We start from the raw sequence: 25808 nt of genomic DNA, 5'->3' as shown, positions 1-25808 counted from the left end.
CCCCCCCCCCCCCCCCCCCCCGGTCTTGCGACTTTATTAGGCTCCCAAGTCAATTCAGAGTCCCGTGCTGAAATTGAAACCACAAAGGAGAAGGCCGACCCATCCCTCTAGGGCCCACAGATGATCTCAGGGGCAATCTGGAAAAGGTGTGCCTCCGCTGTCTCCAGAGTAGCTCGAGTGGCCCTTAGCTGGAACCTTCAAACTTACTTTCTTTTCCTTTTCAGAGTGCCTGAAAAGATGACAACTCAAGCACCGACGTTTAAGCAGCCGTTACAAAGTGTTGTGGTACTGGAGGGTAGTACCGCAACCTTTGAGGCTCACATTAGTGGTAAGCTCACGCGTGCGCACTTGCCTGCGCCTCGCCTCCTCCCCCTGTGTGTGAATTTAGCTGTTAGGATTTGACGCCAAGTTTAAGCCTGGCTTTCACTTTGTAAAATTGGTCCAGCTGGATGTAAGGGCCATCGTAAGGGTATACCCTTCAGAGTACTGACAAAATCTGACAATATAATGGCTTGGAAATGTTTTATTCATATTTATAATTCCACGAAGCAAAATAATTAGCATTGGATTAAAATTGCTGTCAGAATCCAGCAGCTAAGTATGACCAAATTTGGTCATTCTATATTTGGATTCAGCTACAGAACCAGACTAGAAGCCAGGAACCCAAGCCCAGTAGGGGCAGGTTGTGGAGCTGTGGGGCAAGGTGAGGGGGCGGGCATGTGGGGATGGGGTGGGGTTCTCTGGGTGCCCAAGAGTGGGAAATAACAATGCAGTAGACTTTTTCTAAGAAGCTGAAAACTTTCAGAGTTGACATAACTCCTAGTGATCTTATTCTTGTATTTTCAATCTGTATTAAAGGATTCTAGTGAATTAAGATTTTCCAATCTTTGGAAACGACAGCAAGAAATAGTATATGCCACTGGCGTTTGTATATTAAAGAGAAATAAACATTGACCTTAGAATTTTATTTAAAGGAAAATTCTGGGGTTTTACCCATTCTTCTTCTTACTAACTCAGTTTAGAGTTCCAAAAGAATGCATGATTTCTAGGATATACTATCTCCTGGAAAATGAGGATAATCTACAAACTATATTGTAAATAATCTCAAATTATTTAATAATATTGTCTACATCTGTAGTATTGTAACTGGTCGTATAAAATGGCATGGATCAATTGAAAATCAAGTTTGTACCTCCATGGTGCCCTGCCCCCCCTTTTTTTCATGTTTTGTCTTCTAATAAAGATATGAAATAAGATCTCTTCCTTCCTCCTTTTGTCTTCTAGTTTATGTGCCAATCTTACTTCTAACTGGATAAGACATTTACATTGCACAAATATCATACAATCATTCTTCATTATCAGTTATATGTACATATAGAGACCAATTCCATTCTTCTCACACGTGATAGACTCTGATTTTCCAGTAATATGCTTATGTATCTTGTAACGCTCAGTAGCTTTGGAACTGTGCAAAACACAATTGACTTCAGTGGGAATTACACCCATTGTGAAGTAGTGCAAACTTGCTTCTTCATGGCTCCTTGTTCCTTCACACTATGTGCTAATAAATTATTAAGAAAACACCACTGAAAATATTTGACATTCATGAATTAGTCAAATAAACTACTCACTTGGCCGTGAGATTGGTTAATGTAAGGACAAGAAAATAAATGTTCTCTTGGTTCTCTTCGCTTCCTCATTTTAATATAAAATAAACACTGCTCTGAATTTGCTTCCTGCCTTTGGAATATACAGGATTTTAATATACTTAAATTATCAAACCATGTACATGTAGTTCTTAGCTCCACAATTTATGGCGACGGAAGAGAATCTGGTTTTTCTACCTGCAACTCCTGAAATCCATGTTGTTCTGTAAGACTAGGTTTGGCTTTGTGTAGTCTTCTACGAGAGCCCACTTCTCTCTCTGCCCTTTGTTAGACTGATTACACATTTGAAAGGCAGGAGAGTTTAAGGAGACAGTGTCCCTGCAACCGCAGAGGAGGGACCCAGATGGGTTCTCTCAGGCTTACTAGGCAGCCCTTTTAGATCCTTTGCTGCTTTTGCTCTTGTTTTTGAAGAGGATGACAGTCAGTTTTTATTTCAAAGTTTCCTTGGTTCTACACTTTTATAAATCCCCTATATGATTTTAATGATGTCTGTTAAATTGTATCAGGGAGAACCTGGGACAGGAGGGCAGGAGATAGAAATTCTAGTCTTCTGTGTGCACCGCTAGCTGAGGGACCTTGGAAAAACCACTGAGCCTTTTTTGGCCTCCTTCATCTCCTATAAAATGGAGGTACTGATCTCTACACAAACCCACAGACCTCCCTAATTGTGTGCAAGTGGACCCTGGGGTTAGGACAAGCGGGACATAGCAGGACAGAGCGGAGGATGTTGCAGGACCCCATTCCAACTTAAGTGAATTGTGTTTGTGCTCCAGGTTTCCCAGTTCCTGAGGTGAGCTGGTTTAGGGATGGCCAGGCAATTTCCACTTCCACTCTACCCGGCGTGCAGATCTCCTTTAGCGATGGCCGCGCTAGACTGACGATCCCCGCCGTGACTAAAGCCAACAGTGGACGATACTCCCTGAGAGCCACCAATGGATCTGGACAAGCGACTAGTACTGCTGAGCTTCTCGTGACAGGTGGGCTGGAGGGGACCTACCTGGCCTCTGCCCCACCCCCCAGGGCATCTTCAGCCTTTGGGGAAGGAGGTCCGGGAAGAGCTACTGAGGAGCAAGTAGATCTAGAGAGGGGCCTTCTGGAGGCTGAATTGATAGCAGAATTGTTTGCTGTGTAAAATTTAATTCTCCTCTCAAAATACAGCACAAAAGTGGCTGAGAATAATTCCTCTATACGCATATTAAACACTCAAAAGTGTGTTAAGGGTGTATTACAAACCATGTTTCTGAGCAAGTGGAAAGGCTTGGAGCCTTGTTTATAAGTCTGTTAAGGAAACAGGTACATCACCAGGAATTTTCATGTTAACAAGCTCCTAGATGACTCTGATGTAAGTGCCCCACAGACCACCCATTCAAGAAACACTGCTTTTATCTATAAAGTTCAATAATTCTTTACTTACTTTCCATATCTAAAACTATTACACCATGGACATACACAGAAAAAGGCAGATGCATAACACGGTTTCCTCAAAAAAGTTACCACCTGTCTTTATAGCCTCTGTCATTTCTCTCCATCCTTCACTTCCTGGTAAGATGTTAACCCACAGAACATTGTACTACTTTATACATGACAAACAGTATCTGTATAACGAGCTACATAATGTTGTATGTGATTAGCCAATACACTATACCACCGACACTATTCAAGTATAGGGCTGTTATCGATGCATCAAGGAACATCATGTGTGAACTTTAACACACATCCAGAAAATTCAGAAATGGAAAATGCACTGGGCGACAGTTTATTACTCAAAAACATGTCAAAATTGATCCCATTCTCTCTTCACACTTCTAAAAAATTTCTTTCAACATAATGGACCAAAAAAAAAATCCCCTTTCTGTAACATAACTAACATTAAATCAAGTCACTATTTGGATTAATTTTTAAATGCAAGTAAATATTTGGGTTATTTGAATACATCAATTTGGAGACAATCTAGGGTTTTTAAACATTAAATTAAGGGTTAGTGATTTTGTAAGTCACAGGTCCCCTTATCAAACCAACCATCAGAATTCATTTCAATGCAATTTACTGAAATACACAAAATTACTTTAACAGGTTACAATAGTGCTAGATGTGAGGCTGAGAGGAAGTGTCCGAAAGATTCTCTAAAAACATTACAATATCGAGGCTTTTTCTTAAAAAACAACAAACAAACAGTGGTGGCTTACAGCTCCTAAATAAAACAAAGCAAATAAAAATAAAATATGGTGACAGGATTACATTCTGCCATCTTCTGGCTCCTTTCTTGCTATCCTATGCATGAACTGGGCTCAAGGACAGTCAAGGGTGTTTGGTTCAGGGAGTCATCACCTCCTTTTGGAAACAGAGCTGGGATGGTTTAAAAATAACCTGTTGGGGGGCGCTTGGGTGGCTCAGTGGGTTAAAGCCTCTGCCTTCAGCTCAAGTCATGATCCCAGCGTCCCGGGATCGAGCCCTGCGTCGGGCTCTCTGCTCCGCAGGGAGCCTGCTTCCTCCCCTCTCTCTCTCTGCCTGCCTCTCTGCCTACTTGTGATCTCTGTCTGTCAAATAAAATCTTAAAAAATAATAATAATAACCTGTTGGGAGCACCCTGGCTGGAGTCCTGATTTTCCTCGTTTCCCCCTGCAGCAGAGACAGCGCCACCCAACTTTGTTCAACGACTGCAGAGCATGACTGTGAGACAAGGAAGCCAAGTACGACTCCAAGTGAGAGTGACCGGAATCCCTACACCTGTGGTGAAGTTCTATCGGGATGGAGCGGAAATCCAGAGCTCCCTTGATTTTCAAATTTCACAAGAAGGCGACCTCTACAGCTTACTGATTGCGGAAGCGTACCCTGAAGACTCTGGGACCTATTCCGTAAATGCAACCAATAGCGTTGGAAGAGCTACTTCGACTGCCGAATTGCTGGTTCAAGGTATGTGGCAGAGGCAGAGCAACCGGGAGGAGAGAGTACTTACTGATGGAGGATGCAGGAGGGCCAGGGGACCACCCGCCTCCCCTTGGAGGCCTCGGGGATGCTGGGAGCTGAAACAGGCAGCTGGCTTTTCAAGGCCCATGAAGAGAAAAGTCTCTGAGACTCCAGGCAGGAGCTCAGCCTCACTGATGAGCTCTGCACTTATTAAGGCCGTTAGGAACTGGACACTATTTCCATTAAGTCATCTATGTTTTCAAATTATTGACCAATAGTGGGTTAAAAAAATGGTTCTAAGTAAATCCTTATCTAATAATGAACATATTCTATTTTAAAACCAAAATCCAAAACGTCCTGCATTTTCCCCCATTGAGACAACTAGAAAATTCAATTGACTTTGGAGTCAGAATTAACACTGGCTCTTCAGAAATGGTTCGCCATGCCTCCTCCTAAATTTCAGTCTTTCCCTACCCACAGGTGAAGAAGTAGTACCCGCTAAAAAGACAAAGACAATTGTTTCGACTGCTCAGATTTCAGAAACAAGACAAACCCGAATTGAAAAGGTATTTTTCTATACCGCTGGTTTTCAGACCTTTCGGAAAAGTTGCTAATGTTCCCCCTCAACACGGGCTTTGTTTTCGTGTTTTACAGAAGTTTGAAGCCCACTTTGATGCCAGATCAGTTGCAACAGTTGAGATGGTCATGGATGGAGCTGCTGGGCAACAGCTGCCGCATAAAGCACCCCCTAGGATACCTCCCAAACCCAAGTCAAGGTCTCCCACACCACCATCCATTGCTGCCAAAGCACAGCTGGCCCGCCAGCAGTCCCCATCGCCGATAAGACACTCCCCGTCCCCCGTCAGACACGTGCGGGCGCCAACCCCGTCTCCTGTCAGGTAAAGCTTTTTAAAGGAGAGCAAGTCATTATGCATTTTTGAATTAGGTTTCATCCAGTAAGATGAGAAAGAAGGAAGAGAAGTAGGGGGAAGCAATCAAAACTGCAGCATGTGGTAAAGGAGGTAAGCTGAGTCTACGGCCATACCACCCTGAACGCGCCCGATCTCGTCTGATCTCGGAAGCTAAGCAGGGTCGGGCCTGGTTAGTACTTGGATGGGAGGAGGTAAGCTGAAAGGTCCTGAAAATGATTTTCACGAATCTTCACTGTCCCCAGGTAAATTGGACGACTTTATAAACTCTGCTTCTGAATTCCTATTTGTATTCCATTTAACAAAGGTCTGCTTTAGGAGCCGAGAGAAAGCTGGGAAATAAAAGGAGCCCAGAATTTAGGGTTGGAAGCCCTATGCTCAGTCAGCCTGATCATTTGCTAACAGTGTGATTTAGGGAAATAATTATGACAATAAAATCTCACTATTATATATCAACCCCTTTCTCTCTGTCAGACATTTGATTGGCATTCTGTGTATTATTATCTCCTTAAATATTCACAGCAACCTCTAGGAATTATCATTCCTAATTTTATACATAGGTGAGTGGAGCTGAAGAGGTTAAATAATTCACTTAGGGTCATAGTCATTATCATGTGTACTCTAAAGAAAATCACGATAAGATTGCTCTCAAGGTGTGTTGTGAGGATTCAATGAGATAATTAGCTGAAGGTATTTTGTAGGTGGAGCATAAGAACAATTTGTATAATTGTTTTCTGATAAGAAGTAAAACCTTCTAAATACTCTGCATTTGCTTATGTCATTTTCCATAGAAAATAAGATGGGCTTCTAAGCTTCGTTACTATAGAGGTATTTCAGAAAGTGAGTGTGTCTCATCAGGGCTCAGAAATTCTATGATTAAGAGTGGATTATCCATAGCAAATTTGACACATTGGAACTTGGCTTAACCTGCTGAGGTTTTTAATATGATGAACTGAAAAAAAATGTCCAAAATTTGGAGTAAACAAGAAAATGTTTCTTGATCAATTTTTATCATTGTTTTAGTGTAGAGAGATTTCCCCTGCCAAGAAGAATTTTAAAGGGAGAATGATAAGCAGGTAGTTGACCTAAAAAATATTCAAGTTTCCTTAAGTTACTGAAATCGAAACACTGTGGTATTGGTAAGCGAATAGAAAACACATCAGAGAAGCAGAACAGAGCGTCTAGAAATATCAGTACATCAAGTATCCAGTACATTCCATTTTTAATCAAAGTGACCTCTCAGTTCAGTGGGATAAAGGACATTTTCCTCGATAAAGAACGCTGGCCTGATTAGCTTTCCTTTTGGACGAAAACAAATATAAACCTCTACCTCACACCATTTACAAAATAAATCTCAGCCTGACTAAAAAAGCTGAATCCAAACTAAATAAAATAAAAACTAAAAAAAAAAAAAAAATGAGGTTATTTAGGAAAACATTTGTGAGGGAGAGCTTTAAAAATAGATTTGGAAATTCAGCTACATTAAAATAAAAATGTATGTATGACAAAAATAAGGTCATTGCTAAACTAAACCGTGCATTTGTGAAAATATTTTAAAAATGTCTCTTCCTCAAGATATTTCATTGTTTCTGCCTTGAAAGTATTATATCAAATATGCAATGGCTACAGTATGAAATGTTAAGCCTCAAAACCTTGCATAATGTACAAGACTGTATACGTTGATGCTTAATAAGACCCCACAAAGAAGCAAAGTGCAAACAGTACATTTATGAAATAGCAAATGTATTAAAAAGCATCCACAAATTAATTTTTAAAGAAAAAGCAACACACATGGGAAAAAAATGAACAGAAGACAAACATTTCACATAAGAAGCAATGCAAATGTCCGAAAAATATATGAAAAAAACTAGAGATTTTCCAGTTTTTATTATATTGGCCCCAATGAAAAATTAGAGGTACTGGCAAATACTAATGTGAAAGAAGGCTTGAACCAAAACCTCCGTGTTAAAAACATGTCTTGCTGTCAAATAAATAAACTGTTCTGTCCCAGGCTCGCTGCAAGTTTGCACACCATGCAACTGCAAGACAGGCCAAATGTAATTTCTGGGGGAGATAACAACTTCTGTATTTTTAATCCAAGCCTAAGGGTCATTTAAAATTACAGAGCTTCCCTGATTCCATGGAGCGTTCTGACTGTCTTTAACAGCGCTGGCAGTTCATTAATAACACTCCCCATTACTCAGTCCCTGAAATTTGCTTTCAAATAAGAAATAAAAATAGCAATTTGTAGAGAAAATAATGGCTATCCCAGATAGACTACTTCCTAAAATGTCTAATGATTTAATCTTGATTTTTGTCATAGAGGAAGGCAAACATATCTTATTGAATAAGGTACACGTATCTAGCTGTGACCAGGTGATTATGTTTTATTGTAAGAGCAAAAATAAGCACTTTCCTATAATGACTCAAATTACATTGATTTTTTCACAGTTATGGGCTTACCTGTAGCCTGCTGCTAATCACTCCTGTCATGCTAATCATGTCTTTAACTCTTTTGGAGATAAACCCCACTTTATGATGAATAGCAAGTGTGAGGCTCAGGTTGAAACTTGGAAGTACATGTCACTTTGCTTTTCTTCATTTAGTTAGACCCTACATTTGGAACAGTGTTAGATGTCTTTGTTATATTTCTAAGGCAGTCACTTTTAAAACAGGGACCTGTTCCCCCAGATATCCCTTTACTCGGTTATGACTTCATGTATAAAATGTAAATTGATGTTCACCAAAAAACCCTTCTTTAAGAAAAGGAGTAAACATTTCTTCATGAAAGGGTTAATATTGTAGTGTACCATTAAGTTACTCTGTCATTTAGAGCAGATATCAATGGTGCCTTGCACCTTAATTAGAATAGTTGTTTCACTTATGATCCGTGTGAGTTAATGCCAGAGTATATTTATAAATGTTTTCCTAAAGGCAGTAGTTATAGTCAATGATTGAGGCAATACTGCCACCTAGAGGGAAGAGTTGATTAAGAATCAATCAAAAAGTGAATTATAAAAATGTTATCTTAAAATAGTTGGCTAACCCCTAGAATTATTAGTGTAGATCAGGGACTGTCTTTTTAGCCATAAATGTCAGAAGTTAGCACCTAGATTCTTCAAGTGATGCTGTCGCACTTGGAATATACACAAAAAGCAATGAAAACTACTTTAGAAGAAGCACTTTATCAATTTAATAGAAAAATGGTGGAATCCTTGGATTCTCAAATAGCCAGTTACCATAGTAACTGTATGGATAGTAAAAGAAGTCCAGAGTACAACACAATGAGAGTGAGGGTAAACAAAGAGAAAATTAGAAAGAGCAGTTCACAACACTTTGACCGGTGCACAGCCCATACCCAAAAAAGCTCTGCAGGAAGGGTCCCAAGAAATCTCCCTCCCTAGCCTGGAGGTTCGCAAGGCCTGTGGGCATGGTGAAAGCTGCGAGAGGTCTGCAGGGAAAGAAAAGAGCCAAGACTCCTTTAGCCCAGAATTGCACAAGCATTTTCATCATAGAAACCTTACTTTGTTAGACACCTGTCTGATACAGCCTCCCCCACTGGGAGAGCAGAGAAATTTAGATTTCTGATTACTGTATTCACCATGTCCTTTCTTTTGCTATATTTGAAGATCTTCTGTCTTGACTTTTTTAAATGGTGAGAAGGTGGAGCAGGGCACAACATTCTTTAGCTTTTAGAATTCAGTCTGATTCTCTTATGGAGTTGCAGCAGATGATTAAGGCTTACCAAGATTTAAAACAAATTACTTTCAGTCAAGTACATTATCTGCCTCTGAATAGGTTATTGGGGCACACGTGTTGAAACTCTGCCATAAGCACTTCCAGATTTTCCTTCCGTCATTCAAAACCGAGGACCGGGAGAGGAGCTCTGGATCTTGCCATTCCTGACCTCTGCCATCTGGTTTTCAGATCCGTGTCTCCAGCAGGGAGAATCTCCACATCCCCCATCAGATCTGTTAAGTCTCCATTACTCGTCCGAAAGACCCAGACCCCCGGCATGGCCCCGGGCCCCGAAGTGCCTCCCCCTTGGAAGCAAGAGGGCTATGTGGCCTCATCTGAAGCCGAGATGAGAGAAACCACGGTGACGAGCGCCACACAGATCAGGACAGAGGAGAGATGGGAAGGGAGATATGGGATCCAGGAGCAGGTGACTGTCAGCGGAGGAGCAGACGCTGCAGCCAGCCTGTCGGCCAGCGCTACCTTCGCAGCGGGGGCTGCGGCTGCTGGTGCTGTGGAGGTATGTCCTGGCGCTCCTGCTTTGTCTTCCTTTCAAGGTGGTGTTTCCAACTGGAACCCTGCCATGAAGCTGCATCCATGTGGCTAGGAGGGGAAATGCATATGAACAGACGAACATAACAGAAACTGAAGGCCAAATTTGGCTCATGCTTTGGAAAATATATTTTTTAAAGATTTTACTTATTTATTTGACAGAGAGAGACACAGCAAGAGAAGAAGCACAAGCAGGGGGAGCGGGAGAGGGAAAAGCAGGCTTCCTGAAGAGCAGGGAGCCCAGTGCAGGGCTCGGTCATGACCTGAGTCCAAGGCAGACGCTTCACCGACTGAGCCACCCAGGCGCCCCTGGAAAATCATTTTTAAGTGGGATAAAGTCTCTGTTCTGTGAGGTTTTCAGAAAATACAGGTTTTAACGATGCATGCCCACTCTCTCGGCAATGACACACCCTTATCCCACATATGTTTTACTCATGGCAGCTCATTTCCATTGCATTTTTGTATTATCTGCTGGGCGTGTCATTTGAAAAATGGACTTGGTCATTTCCAATCCAGGTGAGACAAGAAACTGACAAAAGTGCAGCTGTTGCGACTGTTGTTGCTGCTGTTGATATGGCCAGAGTGAGAGAACCAGTCATCAGCGCTGTAGAGCACACTGCTCAGAGGACAACCACGACTGCTGTGCACATCCAGCCTGCTCAAGAACAGGTAGGCACGTGGCCGGCCAGAGTGAGCTGGGCGTCGAGAGATCCCGTGGTAACCCCGTGACCCAAGAGTGTGGAAGGCAGTCCTAAGCCCACTGTGGCCCAGACTTCTAGGACTCTGAGCAAAAGATGGCCTGAGATACCCAGGGTGTTCAAGATAGAAATACCTACAGATCCTGGTCTGTGTTAGGCAGGTAGACAGACAAGAGTGAACTAGCAGAAAATTGGCATGGGAGGTCAGAGAAGGAGTTCAAGTATCAACATGGTCCTGGGTCAAGACAGACAAAGGGTGGCCAGGAAAGCCAGCTAAACAAGAGGAGTGTGTGTGTGTTCATTGCTGTGGTCCCAGATTAGTCAGTCCAGAGCTCAGCTGCTCCAAGAGCCGGGAGTGGGGGGACCATTATTGCAGGGCAGACCTTTGGGGAACCTTTCTCCAAGGTTCCCCAAAAGACCTTTGCTTTTACTTTCCTCAAAACAAATGTGACCCTTGATTCATGGTTGGAAAGTATTATAAATCCAGGATAATTTCCCAACCTCATATTTGAATAGATGTCTTTTATAGTTAAAATCACTCCAGCTTCCCCCCTTATCCTCTCTTGTGTGACATTTCTGTCTGCATCCTGATTTATTATTGGAATTTTTATATAAGGTTGCATGAAACTCTTCCCTTCCTTTCCCTTCTGAAATTTAGATTAAAAAAGAGGCAGAGAAGAAGACGGCTGTAACTAAGGTAGTAGTGGCCGCCGATAAAGCCAAGGAACAAGAATTAAAATCAAGAACCAGAGAAGTAATCACGACAAAACAAGAGCAGGTGCACGTAACTCATGAACAGGTGAAAAAAGTGGGTTTTGATGTAAATTATTGTTATCGTTCCTGTGTCAGCACACATAATAATGTTTACCATGAAGGGTTTTGTTTCTTGGGCAACATAGCTATTACCAAACTAATAAAATCCCCTTGTATCTGTGTATTCCTGGGTACCAGATACCAAGGTCCCTTAGAGTCCCCAAATGCTTCACTTGTGTAGAGAAAAGAGACTTCTTTGAACACAAACAAGGGGTCATATCGCTGTCGCTCTGGAGATGCACTAACCAAACACGTGACTCCAGTGAGGTCAAACCAGGAACAGTAGATTTTGAGGAAGGAACAGAGGAGGACTCTAGGCACAGACTGCTTTGAAAATAGCTTGGCAACTACTTCCTGACCCCGTAGGAGAACCTTGGAACATGGATTTGAAGTGAAATGGACAGCATGGGTTTTATAGGTCAAATGACCCCGAAAAAAGTGAAAAGGGCAGTCATGATTGGAGGCATTCAGGGACAAATCAGATTAAGGCCACTTGGTGGGGCTTTTGGTCAGTGGGGCCAGTTGTCAGCTGGGGGGTTGAGAAGATGAACTTTCAGTCTTTTTAAGCCCTGAGATCTGGAATGTCAGGGATGGTGTCTGAGAGTGGCAAAGAGGAGAGCGGTAAATGGGGAAACCTACTCCCCGCGTCCCCCTCCACACACCTTAGACATCCAGATCCAAACAGCCTCCTTCAGAGGCTAAAGGATTTGGAAAACATTTTGCCTGGGGTATGTACAAAACTTTTCTGACCATACGTCTCAATTTTAGAAAAGTAAGTCTGGATATTCCAAGCCATCATAATTAGGAAATTTTCCAAAGCAAAAATATCATATAAATATAGATTGTAAATTGTCCATACCTGATTTTTCATCTGTAACGCTAAAGTGTCAGACAAATTACTTCTAAGGCCTTCCATTCTAATACCTGATTCTCTAAGATCACCTTTAGATGACAGAAGTGGCATAGAATAGTATTGCCCATATACCCATTTACGAAAAGTTGGAAGTCTTTCCAAAGATGATGGCAACTCTCCAATTCAGTTAAATGGTATTGAATCCAAATTTTTTTCCCCTGAGCAGCATAAATTATGGTTTAGGCAAAAAGGGCGTGGTCCTGGAAAATGGGATGATGTATTTAGTAATATCTCCAGAAAAAGAAGATTTTGCTTCTTTCCTCAAAGAAAGAAAGAAGTTTGTTATATTATTTGTATTTAATAAACATTATGTTGCTTCCATTAGAGATGGGGAGACAATAAGAGTTTGTTTTTATCATTGATTTCAGATAAGAAAAGAAACTGAAAAAGCATTTGTACCAAAAGTAATCATTTCTGCAACTAAAGCCAAAGAGCAAGAAACGAGAGTTACTGGACAAATTACTACAAAACAAGAACAAAAACAAGTAACTCAAGAAACAGTAAGTCTGATTTTGTAACTATGTTGTAGTTCGTTGACACATAACACATTCTAGCCAGCTGTGTGTACCCTATTACCAGAACCTCTAAATGGAGAAGTCTTTTGTATGTATTTTCTTTTTGTTGTTTCTCTGAAACTCTTCTGTGATGGAGATTCTGTTCTCATTCCACAATTTTTCACTCAGTTGATCAGTAGTGGGGAGATGGTGGGCACATCAGTGACATTTCTAGAGCATATTGAAATGAAAGACAGATACCATCCCAGTCCAGTTACTCCCAGCACAGCTTCCTCACACGCAGCCCGAACCCTCAGTCGCTTCTGTTATAAGACGTGTGCATACACACATGCACACACCAGCCTTGAACATGCCAAGTAAATCTCAAGGGAAAGTGAGGAGATGCTGGACCCCAAAGAACACCAGTCTTCCTCAAGAAAATGTCCTAATTTCTGATTGACAAATAGGGACCTAGAAGTGTTTGCTGCTTTTGTGCCACAGAGCCATCTGAGAATAACCTCAGTGTCACCAACATCCCTTTCTCTTCCATGTGTGACATCTAGCCTTAAGGGGTCAGGAAAGAAGCATCTATTTTTAACTCTTTCCTGCACTTCCTAACCCTTGCCTGCACTTACCAATCTTGACCTCCTGTTCTTTGCTGATCCCAGAGCTACTTTTTACAAAAGTCTAGCTGAGAATACTCTATACCCTTTGAAGGCTGACGACAGGCTACTGAATGAGTTTCCTTCTCCTTGGAGTGAGGGAGAGACTTTGGATGCCCACGTACCCTACTTGGCATGATCACGAGCATAGAGGTCCCGTTGCCATGGCAATGCCAGTTCCTGGGGAGCTCCGCCTGACTCTGGTTTTCCATCCATTCGCCAGTGGCTGCTCACTGGGTCCTCACATGTCGACATGCCTCAAAAAAGAGACCTTTTTTAGTTTCTAGGACAATCTGTGAAGGAGCAGGTGGGCAGAAAAGAAGGCTACTCCTCAGGAAAACGAAAGTCTGTGTTTTAAACATTAAGTGTTGGCCCTTAGGATGGAAATGTGATATTCTCCCTTACTACTAAACATTTTGTATTCTTATGAACATTGCAAGGGTATCTCGCCATTTCTTTTGAATCTGAAACCTTCATTTTACTCTGAAAATCAGATCAGACAGACAGCTATGACAGCTGCTGCATCCGTGGTGATAGCTGCCACCGCAGAGTCCACAAAGCTAGAAACAATCCTGGGAGCTCCAGAAGAAATTGCCACACACCACGACCAAATGCACATAACTCAGGAAAAGGTGATGACCCCTGCTGGTGTGCAATTCACTCTCCATCATGTCATTTGCAAGCTGCCTACATGTTCATCCTGGGACTTACTCATCACATCTTCACCTCCCCTTTTTATAACTCAAATAGAAACCTCCCCCAAATCTCTCATGATCCCTTTGCCACCTCCAGCTTTCACCGCCACTTTTCATTCCTAACTTTCAAACTTTCTTTGGATTGTTACTAACATGACACTCTAGTTCACTCTACCATCTTCCAGTTTTGGGGGCAGTTGAGAAAATGCAAAAGTATGTGTTGATTACGGCTGTACTAGAATTTCCTGTGGGTCATAAGAAGAAGAATGTGAGAGAGAGAAATGCGTCCTTTGTTCTTTCACTGCTGATCACATTTTTTTCTTCTAGACTGCGCTTATTTTGATACTGTTAGCAATGAAACAGCACAGACGATCCAAGCAACAAAATACGATAGTTTTAAGTGATTGAAGTGTCCGTGAACAGGAAGAAAGTTGTTTCCTTTCTCCATTTTGACTTCTTTTATTAGCGGCTGTATGAAATTTAATGACCATTTTCTCACCTTTCTTTTTATCATATGACCAGATAATGAAAGAAACTAGGAAAACAGTGGTACCTAAAGTCATAGTTGCCACACCCAAAGTCAAAGAACAAGATTTAGTATCAAGAAGTAGAGAAGGCATCACTACCAAAAGAGAACAAGTTCAAATAACTCAGGAAAAGGTGAATACACATATTTGAGACGGGAAAAGTTGATCTTTAACTAATTTCTAGCAGACTATTAACTATGATGTGTTATGAATTATTAGTCTGTATCTTCCTTTTTGAATCCCACACTAAAAGCAGATTGGTGAATGTGTGACTGCCTACCATTAATTTTATCCGCACACTTGATTTTCATCCATCTGTAACATGTGTAATTCATTTTATCCCACCATTATTCTCTGCATGAAGATGAGCATTTTTAACCTGATTTTTAAAAAGCAATATATGGAATCATCCGGAGATTTTATTTTTTTAGTTAACATTTATGTGTTTTGTGATTCCCAGTCCATATATACAAACATTGTCAAGTAACTTCTTTTGTGTAGTTAACCCTGAATGACTTCATCCTGCATCCCCACTGGGGGGGGGGGTGTCATACCTTGTGTGTCTAAAGCCCTGTGCAATTTCAACTTTGATTTTGCTGTAACAAGCAGATGAGGAAGGAAGCTGAGAAAACTGCCTTGTCTACAATAGCAGTTGCTACTGCTAAAGCCCAAGAACAAGAAACAATACTGAGAACTAGAGAAGGAATGGCTACTAGACAAGAACAAATCCAAGTTTCTCATGGAAAGGTGATGCTCGCTATTCCAAGTGTGCAATCCCCTCTTTCGTAATACATTAATCCCAATCTCAGAATTTCTTATGTATGAGACACTATTAACCTAATTTATTTTTTAGATGATTAAATGATTGGAAACTAAAAAATCAAATTATTGTTGTTAATATTACTACATATTCCTCTCCCCACTGATCTCTTTGCAATTATTTCCCATTTTTTATTATTAACATCTAGAAGTTCTCTGAAAGTTGGTGACTGAAATTGCATGCAGGCTGATTTTAAGATAGTTCATGATGAATCTTACTGTCGTGAAGATGTATGTTTTGAGGGGTTATAAATTCAGTATCTTATGTTGTAAAATACGGACTTATTTCAGGAAATTACCCATAATTTTTTTCAAGTAGAAAGTTTATCTTTTGTTCTTTTTGTAAATACCAGATGAGAAAATTACAGTGCCTTTCCCTTTATCTTTATCTTGCTAAAGATAAGTTTATCTTGCTAAAGATAAGTTTATCTTGCTAAAGATAAATAAGATGCAGTATTAAAATCTAGAGAAGGAATCACCCAACCAAAATACACATAAGCCATGAAAAAGTTTATTTGTAGAATCTATTGTAGTTGTGAAATCTCTGTGAATTAACCAACCTACTGTGACTCTGTCATTTACCCCAAAGAAGCTATTTCCCTACTTTTATTCCTTATTGTCAATATAGTTTTTGGAAATTACCAACTAAATCCCTTTAGTGTCATGGCTGAGTCCTGTCTGTATTTCTCTCAGTGTTGTTTTCTATGCCTCCATCTTTGTTTTTTTTTTTTCCCCTAAGGCCTGAGACAAGATCAACTTTCTAAACCTTTACCCAAGTCTCATACTGAATGGCATGTCAGCCTTTCAGAAATCTCACTGGTGACAGGAATGCCAATATGTAACATACTTCATCCGAGATTATATTTAAATTGTTGCTGTTTGTTCCAAATCACATCAATTTGACTCTTATTTTTTTTTAATTAATTTATTTATTTTTATTTGCTTATTTACAGCATAACAGTGTTCATTGTTTTGGCATCACACCCAGTGCTCCATGCAGTACGTGCCCTCCCTATTACCCACCACCTGGTTCCTCAACCTCCCACCCCACCCCACCCTCCCGCCGCCCCTTCATAACCCTCTGGTTGTTTTTCAGAGTCCATAGTCTCTCATGGTTCATCTCCCCTTCCAGTTTCCCTCAACTCCCTCTCCTCTCCATCTCCCCATGTCCTCCATGTTATTTGTTATGCTCCACAAATAAGTGAGACCATATGATACTTGACTCTCTCTGCTTGACTTATTTCGCTCAGCATAATTTCTTCCAGTCCTGTCCATGTTGCTACAAAAGTTGGGTATTCGTCCTTTCTGATGGAGGCATAATACTCCATTGTGTATATGGACCACATCTTCCTTATCCATTCATCCGTTGAAGGGCATCTTGGTTCTTTCCACAGTTTGGCGACCGTAGCCATTGCTGCAATAAACATTGGGGTACAGATGGCCCTTCTTTTCACTACATCTGTATCTTTGGGGTAAATACCCAGCAGTGCAATTGCAGGGTCATAGGGAAGCTCTATTTTTAATTTCTTGAGGAATCTCCACACTGTTCTCCAAAGTGGCTGCACTAACTTGCATTCCCACCAACAGTGTAAGAGGGTTCCCCTTTCTCCACATCCTCTCCAGCACACGTTGTTTCCTGTCTTGCTAATTTTGGCCATTCTGACTGGTGTTAGGTGGTATCTCAATGTTGTTTTAATTTGAATCTCCCTGATGGCTAGTGATGATGAACATTTTTTCATGTGTCTGATAGCCATTTGTATGTCTTCGTTGGAGAAGTGTCTGTTCATATCTTCGGCCCATTTTTTGATATGATTATCTGTTTTGTGTGTGTTGAGTTTGAGAAGTTCTTTGTAGATCCTGGATATCAACCTTTTGTCTGTACTGTCATTTACAAATATCTTCTCCCATTCCGTGGGTTGCCTCTTTGTTTTGTTGACTGTTTCCTTTGCTGTGCAGAAGCTTTTGATCTTGATGAAGTCCCAAAAGTTCATTTTTGCTTTTGTTTCCTTGGCCTTTGGAGACTTATCTTGAAAGAAGTTGCTGTGGCTGATATCGAAGAGGTTACTGCCTATGTTCTCCTCTAGGATTCTGATAGATTCCTGTCTCACGTTGAGGTCTTTTATCCATTTCGAGTTTATCTTTGTGAACGGTGTAAGAGAATGGTCGAGTTTCATTCTTCTACATATCGCTGTCCAGTTTTCCCAGCACCATTTATTGAAGAGACTGTCTTTTTTCCATTGAATATTTTTTCCTGTTTTGTCGAAGATTATTTGACCATAGAGTTGAGGGTCCATATCTGGGCTCTCCACTCTGTTCCACTGGTCTATGTGTCTGTTTTTATGCCAGTACCACGCTGTCTTGGTGATCACAGCTTTGTAGTAAAGCTTGAAATCGGGTAACGTGATGCCGCCAGTTTTGTTTTTGTTTTTCAACATTTCCTTAGCAATTCGGGGTCTCTTCTGACTCCATACAAATTTTAGGATTATTTGCTCCAGCTCTTTGAAAAATACCAGTGGAATTTTGATCGGAATGGCATTAAAAGTATAGATTGCTCTAGGCAGTATAGACATTTTAACAATGTTTATTCTTCCAATCCAAGAGCATGGAACAGTCTTCCATCTTTTTGTGTCTTCTTCAATTTCTTTCATGAGTGTTCTGTAGTTCCTCGAGTACAGGTCCTTTACTTCTTTGGTTAGGTTTATGCCCAGGTATCTTATGGTTTTTGGTGCTATAGTAAATGGAATCGATTCTCTAATTTCCCTTTCTGTATTTTCATTGTTAGTGTATAAGAAAGCCACTGATTTCTGTACATTGACTTTGTATCCTGCCACGTTACTGAATTGCTGTATGAGTTCTAGTAGTTTGGGGGTGGAGTCTTTGGGGTTTTCCATATAAAGAATCATGTCATCTGCGAAGAGAGAGAGTTTGACTTCTTCCTTGCCAATTTGGATACCTTTTATTTCTCTTTGTTGTCTGATTGCCGTTGCTAGAACTTCTAATACTATGTTGAACAAGAGTGGTGAGAGTGGGCATCCTTGTCGTGTTCCTGATCTCAACGGGAAGGCTGCAAGCTTTTTCCCATTGAGGATGATATTTGCTGTGGGTCTTTCATAGATAGATTTTATGAATCAAGATTAGAGCAGAGATCAATGAGGTAGAAACGAGAGATACAGTAGAACGTATCAATGAAACTAGAAGCTGGTTTTTTGAAAGAATTAATAAGATCGATAAACCATTGGCCACACTAATCCAAAAGAAAAGAGAGAAAGCCCAAATTAATAAAATTATGAATGAAAAGGGAGAGATCACAACTAACACCAAGGAAATAGAAACAATCATCAGAAATTATTACCAACAGTTATATGCCAATAAGCTAAGCAACCTAGATGAAATGGATGCATTCCTGGAAAGCTACAAACTCCCAAAATTGAACCAGGAAGAAATTGACAACCTGAATAGACCGATATCTAGTAATGAGATTGAAGCAGTGATCAAAAACCTCCCAAAAAACAAGAGCCCAGGACCTGACGGATTCCCTGGGGAATTCTACCAAACTTTCAAAGAAGAAATAACACCAATTCTCCTGAAGCTGTTCCAAAAAATTGAAGCAGAAGGAAAACTTCCAGACTCTTTTTATGAAGCCAGCATTACCCTGATCCCCAAACCAGGCAAAGACCCTACCAAAAAGGAGAATTTCAGACCAATATCACTGATGAATATGGATGCAAAGATTCTCAACAAGATCCTAGCAAACAGGATCCAGCAGCGCATTAAAAAGATTATCCACCATGACCAGGTGGGATTCATCCCTGGGTTGGAAGGTTGGTTCAACATTCGCAAATCAATCAGTGTGATAGAACACATCAATAAGAGAAGAGAGAAGAACCACATGGTCCTCTCAATTGATGCAGAAAAAGCATTTGACAAAATCCAGCATCCGTTCCTGATGAAAACGCTTCAAAGTATAGGGATAGAGGGAACATTCCTGAACTTCATAAAATCTATCTATGAAAGACCCACAGCAAATTGACTCTTATTTTTGTTGTTAAAAATTAGCTAAGAATGGAAGCTGAGAAAATATCTATACCCAAAGTAATAGTTACCACAGCAAAACCTACTGCACCAGCCACACTGCCAAGGACTAGCGAAGGATTTGCTATTAAGCAAGAACAGATCCATCTTTCCCGGGAGGAGATGAAAACTGATACTGTGGAGGTGAAAAGCACTGCTTCATCCCATTTCATCATAGCACCCATAACTTTTCATGCCGCATGAGTCATTGTGCTCTAGCATTCCATGTAATTGCCGAAGAGGTCACCAAGCATGAGAGACGATTAAACCCCACCCAGCTCCTCTGGGGCAACAGTTAGTGTTTCTCATTGCGAAAAGCCAGATTAAATAACACTTTCCTTTACATTTCCTAAGTTAGTTCTCAGCATTTAACTGGTCTGAATTGGGGTCTCCTGCTCCAGTTCTTCTTCCTGTTGATCTAGGTTCCAAGACTATAAGAGATGTGAGTCCACTAAAAAAAAATGGTACCAGCAAAGAGGACACACCTGTGGTTGTCCACCAAACAGCTTATGTCTATGAACTCGATGTGTAATAACTCAGGAGAAAAGTACGTAGATGCTTCTCCAATGTTAAGTATCCTGCCCATAATTAAGATTCTTTTTCTTTGTAGAAGTTTTAAGTGAGGAACAAGATTTGCATATTTGTACATTTTAGTTGGCAAATGATTTCTTTGAGCCTAAGTTTTCTCGTTAAAATAAATAAAACTAAAACTCAACCTGAGTATCTCACAGACCAGTTGAAAGATTCAGGTGAAATACAATGTAATGAAATCACTCTACGAGAAAATAATAAATGTTAAGTGTATACACACACACACACACACACACACACACACACACACATATAAACATTTATATGTAGAGAGAATGGTATATCAGTCTTTACATATATGTTGAAAGTGTATGTATACTTAATACATATTACTTTGCCTGTAGAATGATTACATTTACTTCGTATCTCATTTGAATCTTTGGCCTACATTAAATACATACAGAGATGTTAAATATATATATTTGTGTTAGCTGTCAAAGATAGATAACATTTTAAAATATCTGTAAAATTCAAATCAACTGATGACCTGCGTAGATTAAAAAAGAAAAACAGACGACCAGAGTTAACTTACCTAAGACTCATGTGTATTTCAGTTTCTCCTATGCCGCAGTGGTAAAGTGACATCGGCATTTGCAATCCTTCAGGGAAGATTAGATTGTTTGTGGCTTACTGGAAAGAAGCACTGATTGAAGCCAATGATCACTAAAGGCCCAATTTCATTGCAGAAAAAAACCTCATTTATATCCTAAATGATTCCAAGAACAATTTTAGCAGGTATCTAGGCAGCATCCTTGAAGGACATTTCAGATGAGACCTCGATTTCATTCACAGCCGTAGAAAAGAAAACTGGACATTAATAAAATACTCCAGCATTAGTTTTAAAGAGCGCTGACAGACACAGTGATTTGATTTTTAGGATATGCTATTTCTGAGTATTGCATAGACTCATAATTTGTAAGCCACATCAGCCACTTTGCTTTCTTTAAAAGAGAAACACATTTGCAAACTGTTTTCATTTATGTTAATCAGATTCATGGAAATGAGAAAACAACATTTCTGGGGTTTTTTCTTCGCTTTACCTCCCAGTAATAACGAAAGTAAATTGAACTTCACTGCAGAAGGTTGTTCTCTTGAATCCAAATATGATTAACACTTTCATTTTAATCAGAATCTCTTTGTTCATGTTTTTTAAGGAAGATATTTTCTAATAGATTAAAAATTTGTATCCCTAGGGAATCATAAGAAAATTAATATGCTCACTATTGTTTCATGAGCTTTCACATTATCTCAGATTTACATGCAGCTGTACAACTCGGTAGCAGCTGATTTTTCTGGATGGGTCCAGGAGGGTTTTGAGTGCATTTTCATCATTGCTGTCATTGCAGCAATACTAACCTAAGTGATTGACAGGATAATAAAAAGAATCAATGAAGATAACCAGCTCCAGAGTTCTGATTTCCCAAGTGCTAATTAACTGCCTCAGATAGAATCCTAGAAAAACTCAAAATCTTCTTCCTTTATATACATTCTGTGTTGTCCCACGTGGTGTGTGTGTGTGATTTAATGTCTCATCTAATTAAGCAGGTATATACAGAATGTATCTGACTAGATATCCATTACATTATAATCATCAATGAGATAATGCGTCTGTGCGCCACATTCCTTGAGACATTAACAGAGCCATATAACATGGGTGCCATCTCCCTACCACACCTTCAGGCATTTGTCTATTCTCAGTGGCTGTCCTTGGAGGAGCTGTCCCGGCTTGAGTTTGACGTTACTGTGTATTAATTCTGGAAACCTTGTCTCCAGGTGGACGTTGGGAAGAAGGCAGAAGCCGTAGCGACGGTCGTTGCTGCGGTAGACCAGGCCCGCGTCAGAGAACCCAGGGAGCCCAGGCACCTTGAAGAATCCTATGCTCAGCAGACCACTGTGGAGTATGGCTATAAGGAGCACATTTCCGCCACAAAGGTAGCTGAGCATCCCCAGCGTCCAGCCTCGGAACCCCACGTTGTCCCTAAAGCAGTCAAGCCTAGGGTGATCCAGGCTCCTTCTGAGACTCATATCACAACTACTGATCAAATGGGAATGCACATTTCATCACAGGTAGGTCTATACCTGCTGGATCTTCACCCTACCTGTGGGAAAGTGAGCCTAACCGCACTGGTCATCTGGTAAACCATGCTGTCACGGATTCTCATTTCCTTGCAGATCAAGAAAACTACAGATCTCACAACTGAAAGATTAGTCCATGTGGATAAACGCCCCCGCACAGCAAGCCCTCACTTTACTGTTTCAAAAATTTCTGTCCCTAAGACAGAACATGGATATGAGGTAAGAAGGTACAGAGCATGACTCAGAAATGTCTGGCTTGAAGGAAATAAGTACCTAATGCGTGATGTAAACAGGGTCTTTGGGGTGTAGACCAGTGTGGGCGTCTCTCTGGTGATGTCTGTTTATGGTCATTAGACTCTGGAGCCCCTGCAGTCTAGCTCCCAGAACTTGTCCAGCAGGCTAAGCAGCAAGCAGCAAGAGGGGGTTACCATACACCTCAAAGAAGACCCAAATCGATACAGCCTTCTCTTTTTGTTTCACAACTTGTAAAAAGATGGTGTATCACACGGTTTAGTTTTCCTTATGCTGTGAAATGCTTCGGGCTGTGAATGTATATCAGTAATAAAGTCAGACACTGAAAAATCGTGCTTTCATATACTCAATATAACGAGATGCAGAGAGGTAGTGTGTGTGGCAGTTGGGTTGGGTGGCAGAGTCACACAGCCTTGGATTAGTGTCCCAGCTCTGTCATCAGCAGCAAGTTAGTACAGACAAAACCATTAGCAAGTTGGCAGCACATAGTACCCTTCACATCAGCCCCTGTTCTTCTCATTCCCACTCATAAGACGTGGAATACACGTCTTGCGTGCCTTCAGAGAATTGTAAAGTACATTTAATACCTATATTTGGAATAGCCCCAAGTTACTACTGAAATCCAATAACCGTAGAAAGTGATAGAATGAAAAGAGTGAGAAAGCCTTCAAAATATTTTCCTGAACGTCTCCATTTTCAGCTGCCACCCAGATTTGAGGCTGAAACTTTACAGTGCTATCTTAATGTAGTTCTCAGGCATTCACCAAATACTTTCGGAATTTCCTGATTTTGAATTTCCCGCTGTGGTATTGTTAGGGTGGTTAAGTGGGAATTCACCACCGAGCTTTAGAGGACCCTCCATCCCTTTATGAGGAGCACGAAATAAGGGGCTCTAAATACAACCCTTGAAAAATATTTTCCAAATGTATTTTACAGATTGGCAGGAATGATGACGAGCTTTATAAGAGGCTTATCTCTAACTGCCTTTTCATTGATCAGAAGAGCGATAGTGAGAGCATTGAAAGACTGTATAGACCACAGACTCAGTCCCCTGCAGAATGAGGGATGGCGGCTGTTTGCTCTCTGAATCCTGACACAGATTGCTCCTTTTCCCTTCAGGCATCGATAGCTGGTAGTGCTATCGCCACATTACAGAAAGAGTTGTCAGCCACACCTTCTGCTCAGAAGATCACCAAGTCAGTGAAGGCGCCAACTGTGAAGCCTGCTGAGGCTAAAGTGAGAGCCGAACCTACCCCCTCCCCTCAGTTTCCCTTCACCGATGTGCCAGACACTTACAAGAGTCAAGCTGGCATTGAAGTGAAGAAGGAGGTAGGGGTGAGCATCACTGGTAGCACAGTCCATGAGGAACGCTTCAAAGTCTTACACGAGCAGGAAACCAAGGTGAGTCCCTGAATTGCATGCCATTTCTTGAGCCATTGCTATGGAGCGGGGCTTGTTTGTGCCACCGGGGTACTCAGCTGGGCATTCTTGGCTGGGCACACTCCCTTTCTTTCTCCTTTACCATGTTCAGACGTAATTCTTTTGAGTCTGGTGTGGGTCAGAGCTCCTTTGTCTCAAATTGTGTTTGCAATTTTGCACGTGCTAAGAGTTAATGAGTTTGCCCCCTATTTCATGGGCATTTTGTAAAATTCATAGGTGACAGAAGTAGCAAGGGTGCCTGCACCTGTTGAAATCCCGGTTACCCCACCAACCTTGGTCTCGGTGAGTAAGGAAGTTGATGTGTGTGTGTGGTCTGATACTTTTAACATACGCAAAGATTAGCTTCTCGGAATGGCCTTAGTGAGTTCGCAAAGGCGAGTTGTAAGACAATACACTATTTGGCAAGACAAAGAGGAATTCTGTTTGGCAACTGTCAGTCACATAGTCAATAGACTTAATGGGTTTCTGTGAGGTATATGGCTTTATCGGGAGAGTTATGGAGATATACAGACCAATCCAACCCTGTTTGATAACTTAGCCTAGTATCAGAGAAAAGGATACATATAGAAGGTGACAAGTATAATATAGCAGGTGAAAAGCACCTTCATTTAACAGAGGAAGGAGAGAGTACTTCTGATTGGGAATAGCAGGAAAAGTTTTGTTGAAGTGGCAGCATTTGCTTTGTTTAAATATGTGAGAATAACAGAGGATACAGAGTTGCCCCATTATATGGTGTTGATTCCGTTCTGCCTTACAAACTTGGCAACACCTGACATTTATTTCAAGTTAGGTATACTCAGTTTCCAAGGGAGTCTCTTTACTAATATTTCTAGAGTCTTGACCTTTAAAAAAAACCATTTTATGGCCATGAGAATGTGCAAGTTCAAATCCTTCCACTTGTCATAACTCATAGAGATGATTAATGACTTAATGACTATGCATGCCTTATTGGTATTTCCTTTTCCTTCTCTCTTCAGGGCTTAAAAAATGTGACGGTTATAGAAGGTGAATCCGTCACCTTGGAGTGCCACATCTCTGGGTACCCATCCCCAAAAGTGACATGGTACAGGGAAGACTACCAAATAGAAAGTTCCATAGATTTCCAGATAACCTTCCAGAGTGGAATTGCCCGTCTTATGATTCGCGAAGCCTTTGCAGAAGACAGCGGACGCTTTACCTGCAGTGCCGTGAATGAGGCTGGGACCGTCAGCACATCCTGCTATCTAGCTGTGCAAGGTAGGTACACACTCCCACTGCCCTCTAAACACGGCATCGCCCTCAGCCAACACTTTCCACAACGTGGTTTCTGCATGCCTCATAATGATGGCCCCTTGGGGAACTGGGGGTCCATTAGAGGGTCAGCTTAGTTGTCACACTAAGCAGAAGTCACTGACAAAAGGGACTCAATGCCCAACTTAAATGAGAAACTTCTGTCTTCTTCTAGCATCAGAAGAGTTTGAAAAGGAAACAACTGTGACTGAGAAATTGACCACGGAAGAGAAACGGTAAAACATGCTTTTGCTTTTGTTCTAGTACAGTTTTGATTTTTTTTCAGTCCCTTTGGTATTGGTGCATTACAACTGCGGAAGCTAATATGGAGGGAATTCTCTTTCCAGCTTCGTAGAGTCCAGAGATGTGGTGATGACGGATACTAGCATCACAGAGGAACAGGCAGGGCCCGGAGAGCCTGCTGCTCCTTTCTTCATTACAAAACCAGTGGTCCAGAAACTGGTGGAAGGTGGCAGCATTGTGTTTGAATGTCAGGTTGGCGGCAATCCAAAGCCCCACGTCTACTGGAAAAAATCTGGTGTTCCTCTTACCACGGGATACAGGTATTTTGATGGCTGACAGATAGAGTTATCTGTGATTTGTATGTTATGTATATGAAGCCTACAGAGAAATAGCCCCCCCCCCCCAATGTAGGCTCTTTCATTATGGAAACTTCAGAGTATATTTTGAGTTGTTTT

At 41.1% G+C, this 25808-nt stretch overlaps 1 protein-coding gene across 1 annotated transcript in view; it reads left to right on the top strand.

The window, feature by feature from the left end:
* Window positions 1-237: 237 nt before the first annotated feature.
* TTN (titin) overlaps window positions 238-25808 on the top strand; it is a 274251-nt gene continuing 248680 nt past the window's right edge. The window contains 19 exon segments of the mRNA XM_046018787.1: window positions 238-328; window positions 2441-2644; window positions 4293-4580; window positions 5055-5140; window positions 5229-5473; window positions 9431-9758; window positions 10307-10459; window positions 11147-11287; window positions 12583-12714; window positions 13865-14002; window positions 14588-14725; window positions 15202-15339; window positions 21847-22140; window positions 22246-22368; window positions 23521-23802; window positions 24058-24123; window positions 24819-25077; window positions 25286-25346; window positions 25458-25673. Of these exon segments, the coding sequence (XP_045874743.1) occupies window positions 238-328; window positions 2441-2644; window positions 4293-4580; window positions 5055-5140; window positions 5229-5473; window positions 9431-9758; window positions 10307-10459; window positions 11147-11287; window positions 12583-12714; window positions 13865-14002; window positions 14588-14725; window positions 15202-15339; window positions 21847-22140; window positions 22246-22368; window positions 23521-23802; window positions 24058-24123; window positions 24819-25077; window positions 25286-25346; window positions 25458-25673 (3383 nt within the window).

This window comes from Meles meles, chromosome 9 (genome assembly GCF_922984935.1).
Source record: "Meles meles chromosome 9, mMelMel3.1 paternal haplotype, whole genome shotgun sequence".
In the NCBI taxonomy this organism is placed as follows: Eukaryota; Metazoa; Chordata; class Mammalia; order Carnivora; family Mustelidae; genus Meles; species Meles meles.
Note: the sequence above shows the minus strand (reverse complement) of the source record. Positions and strands in the feature narration are given on the sequence as shown.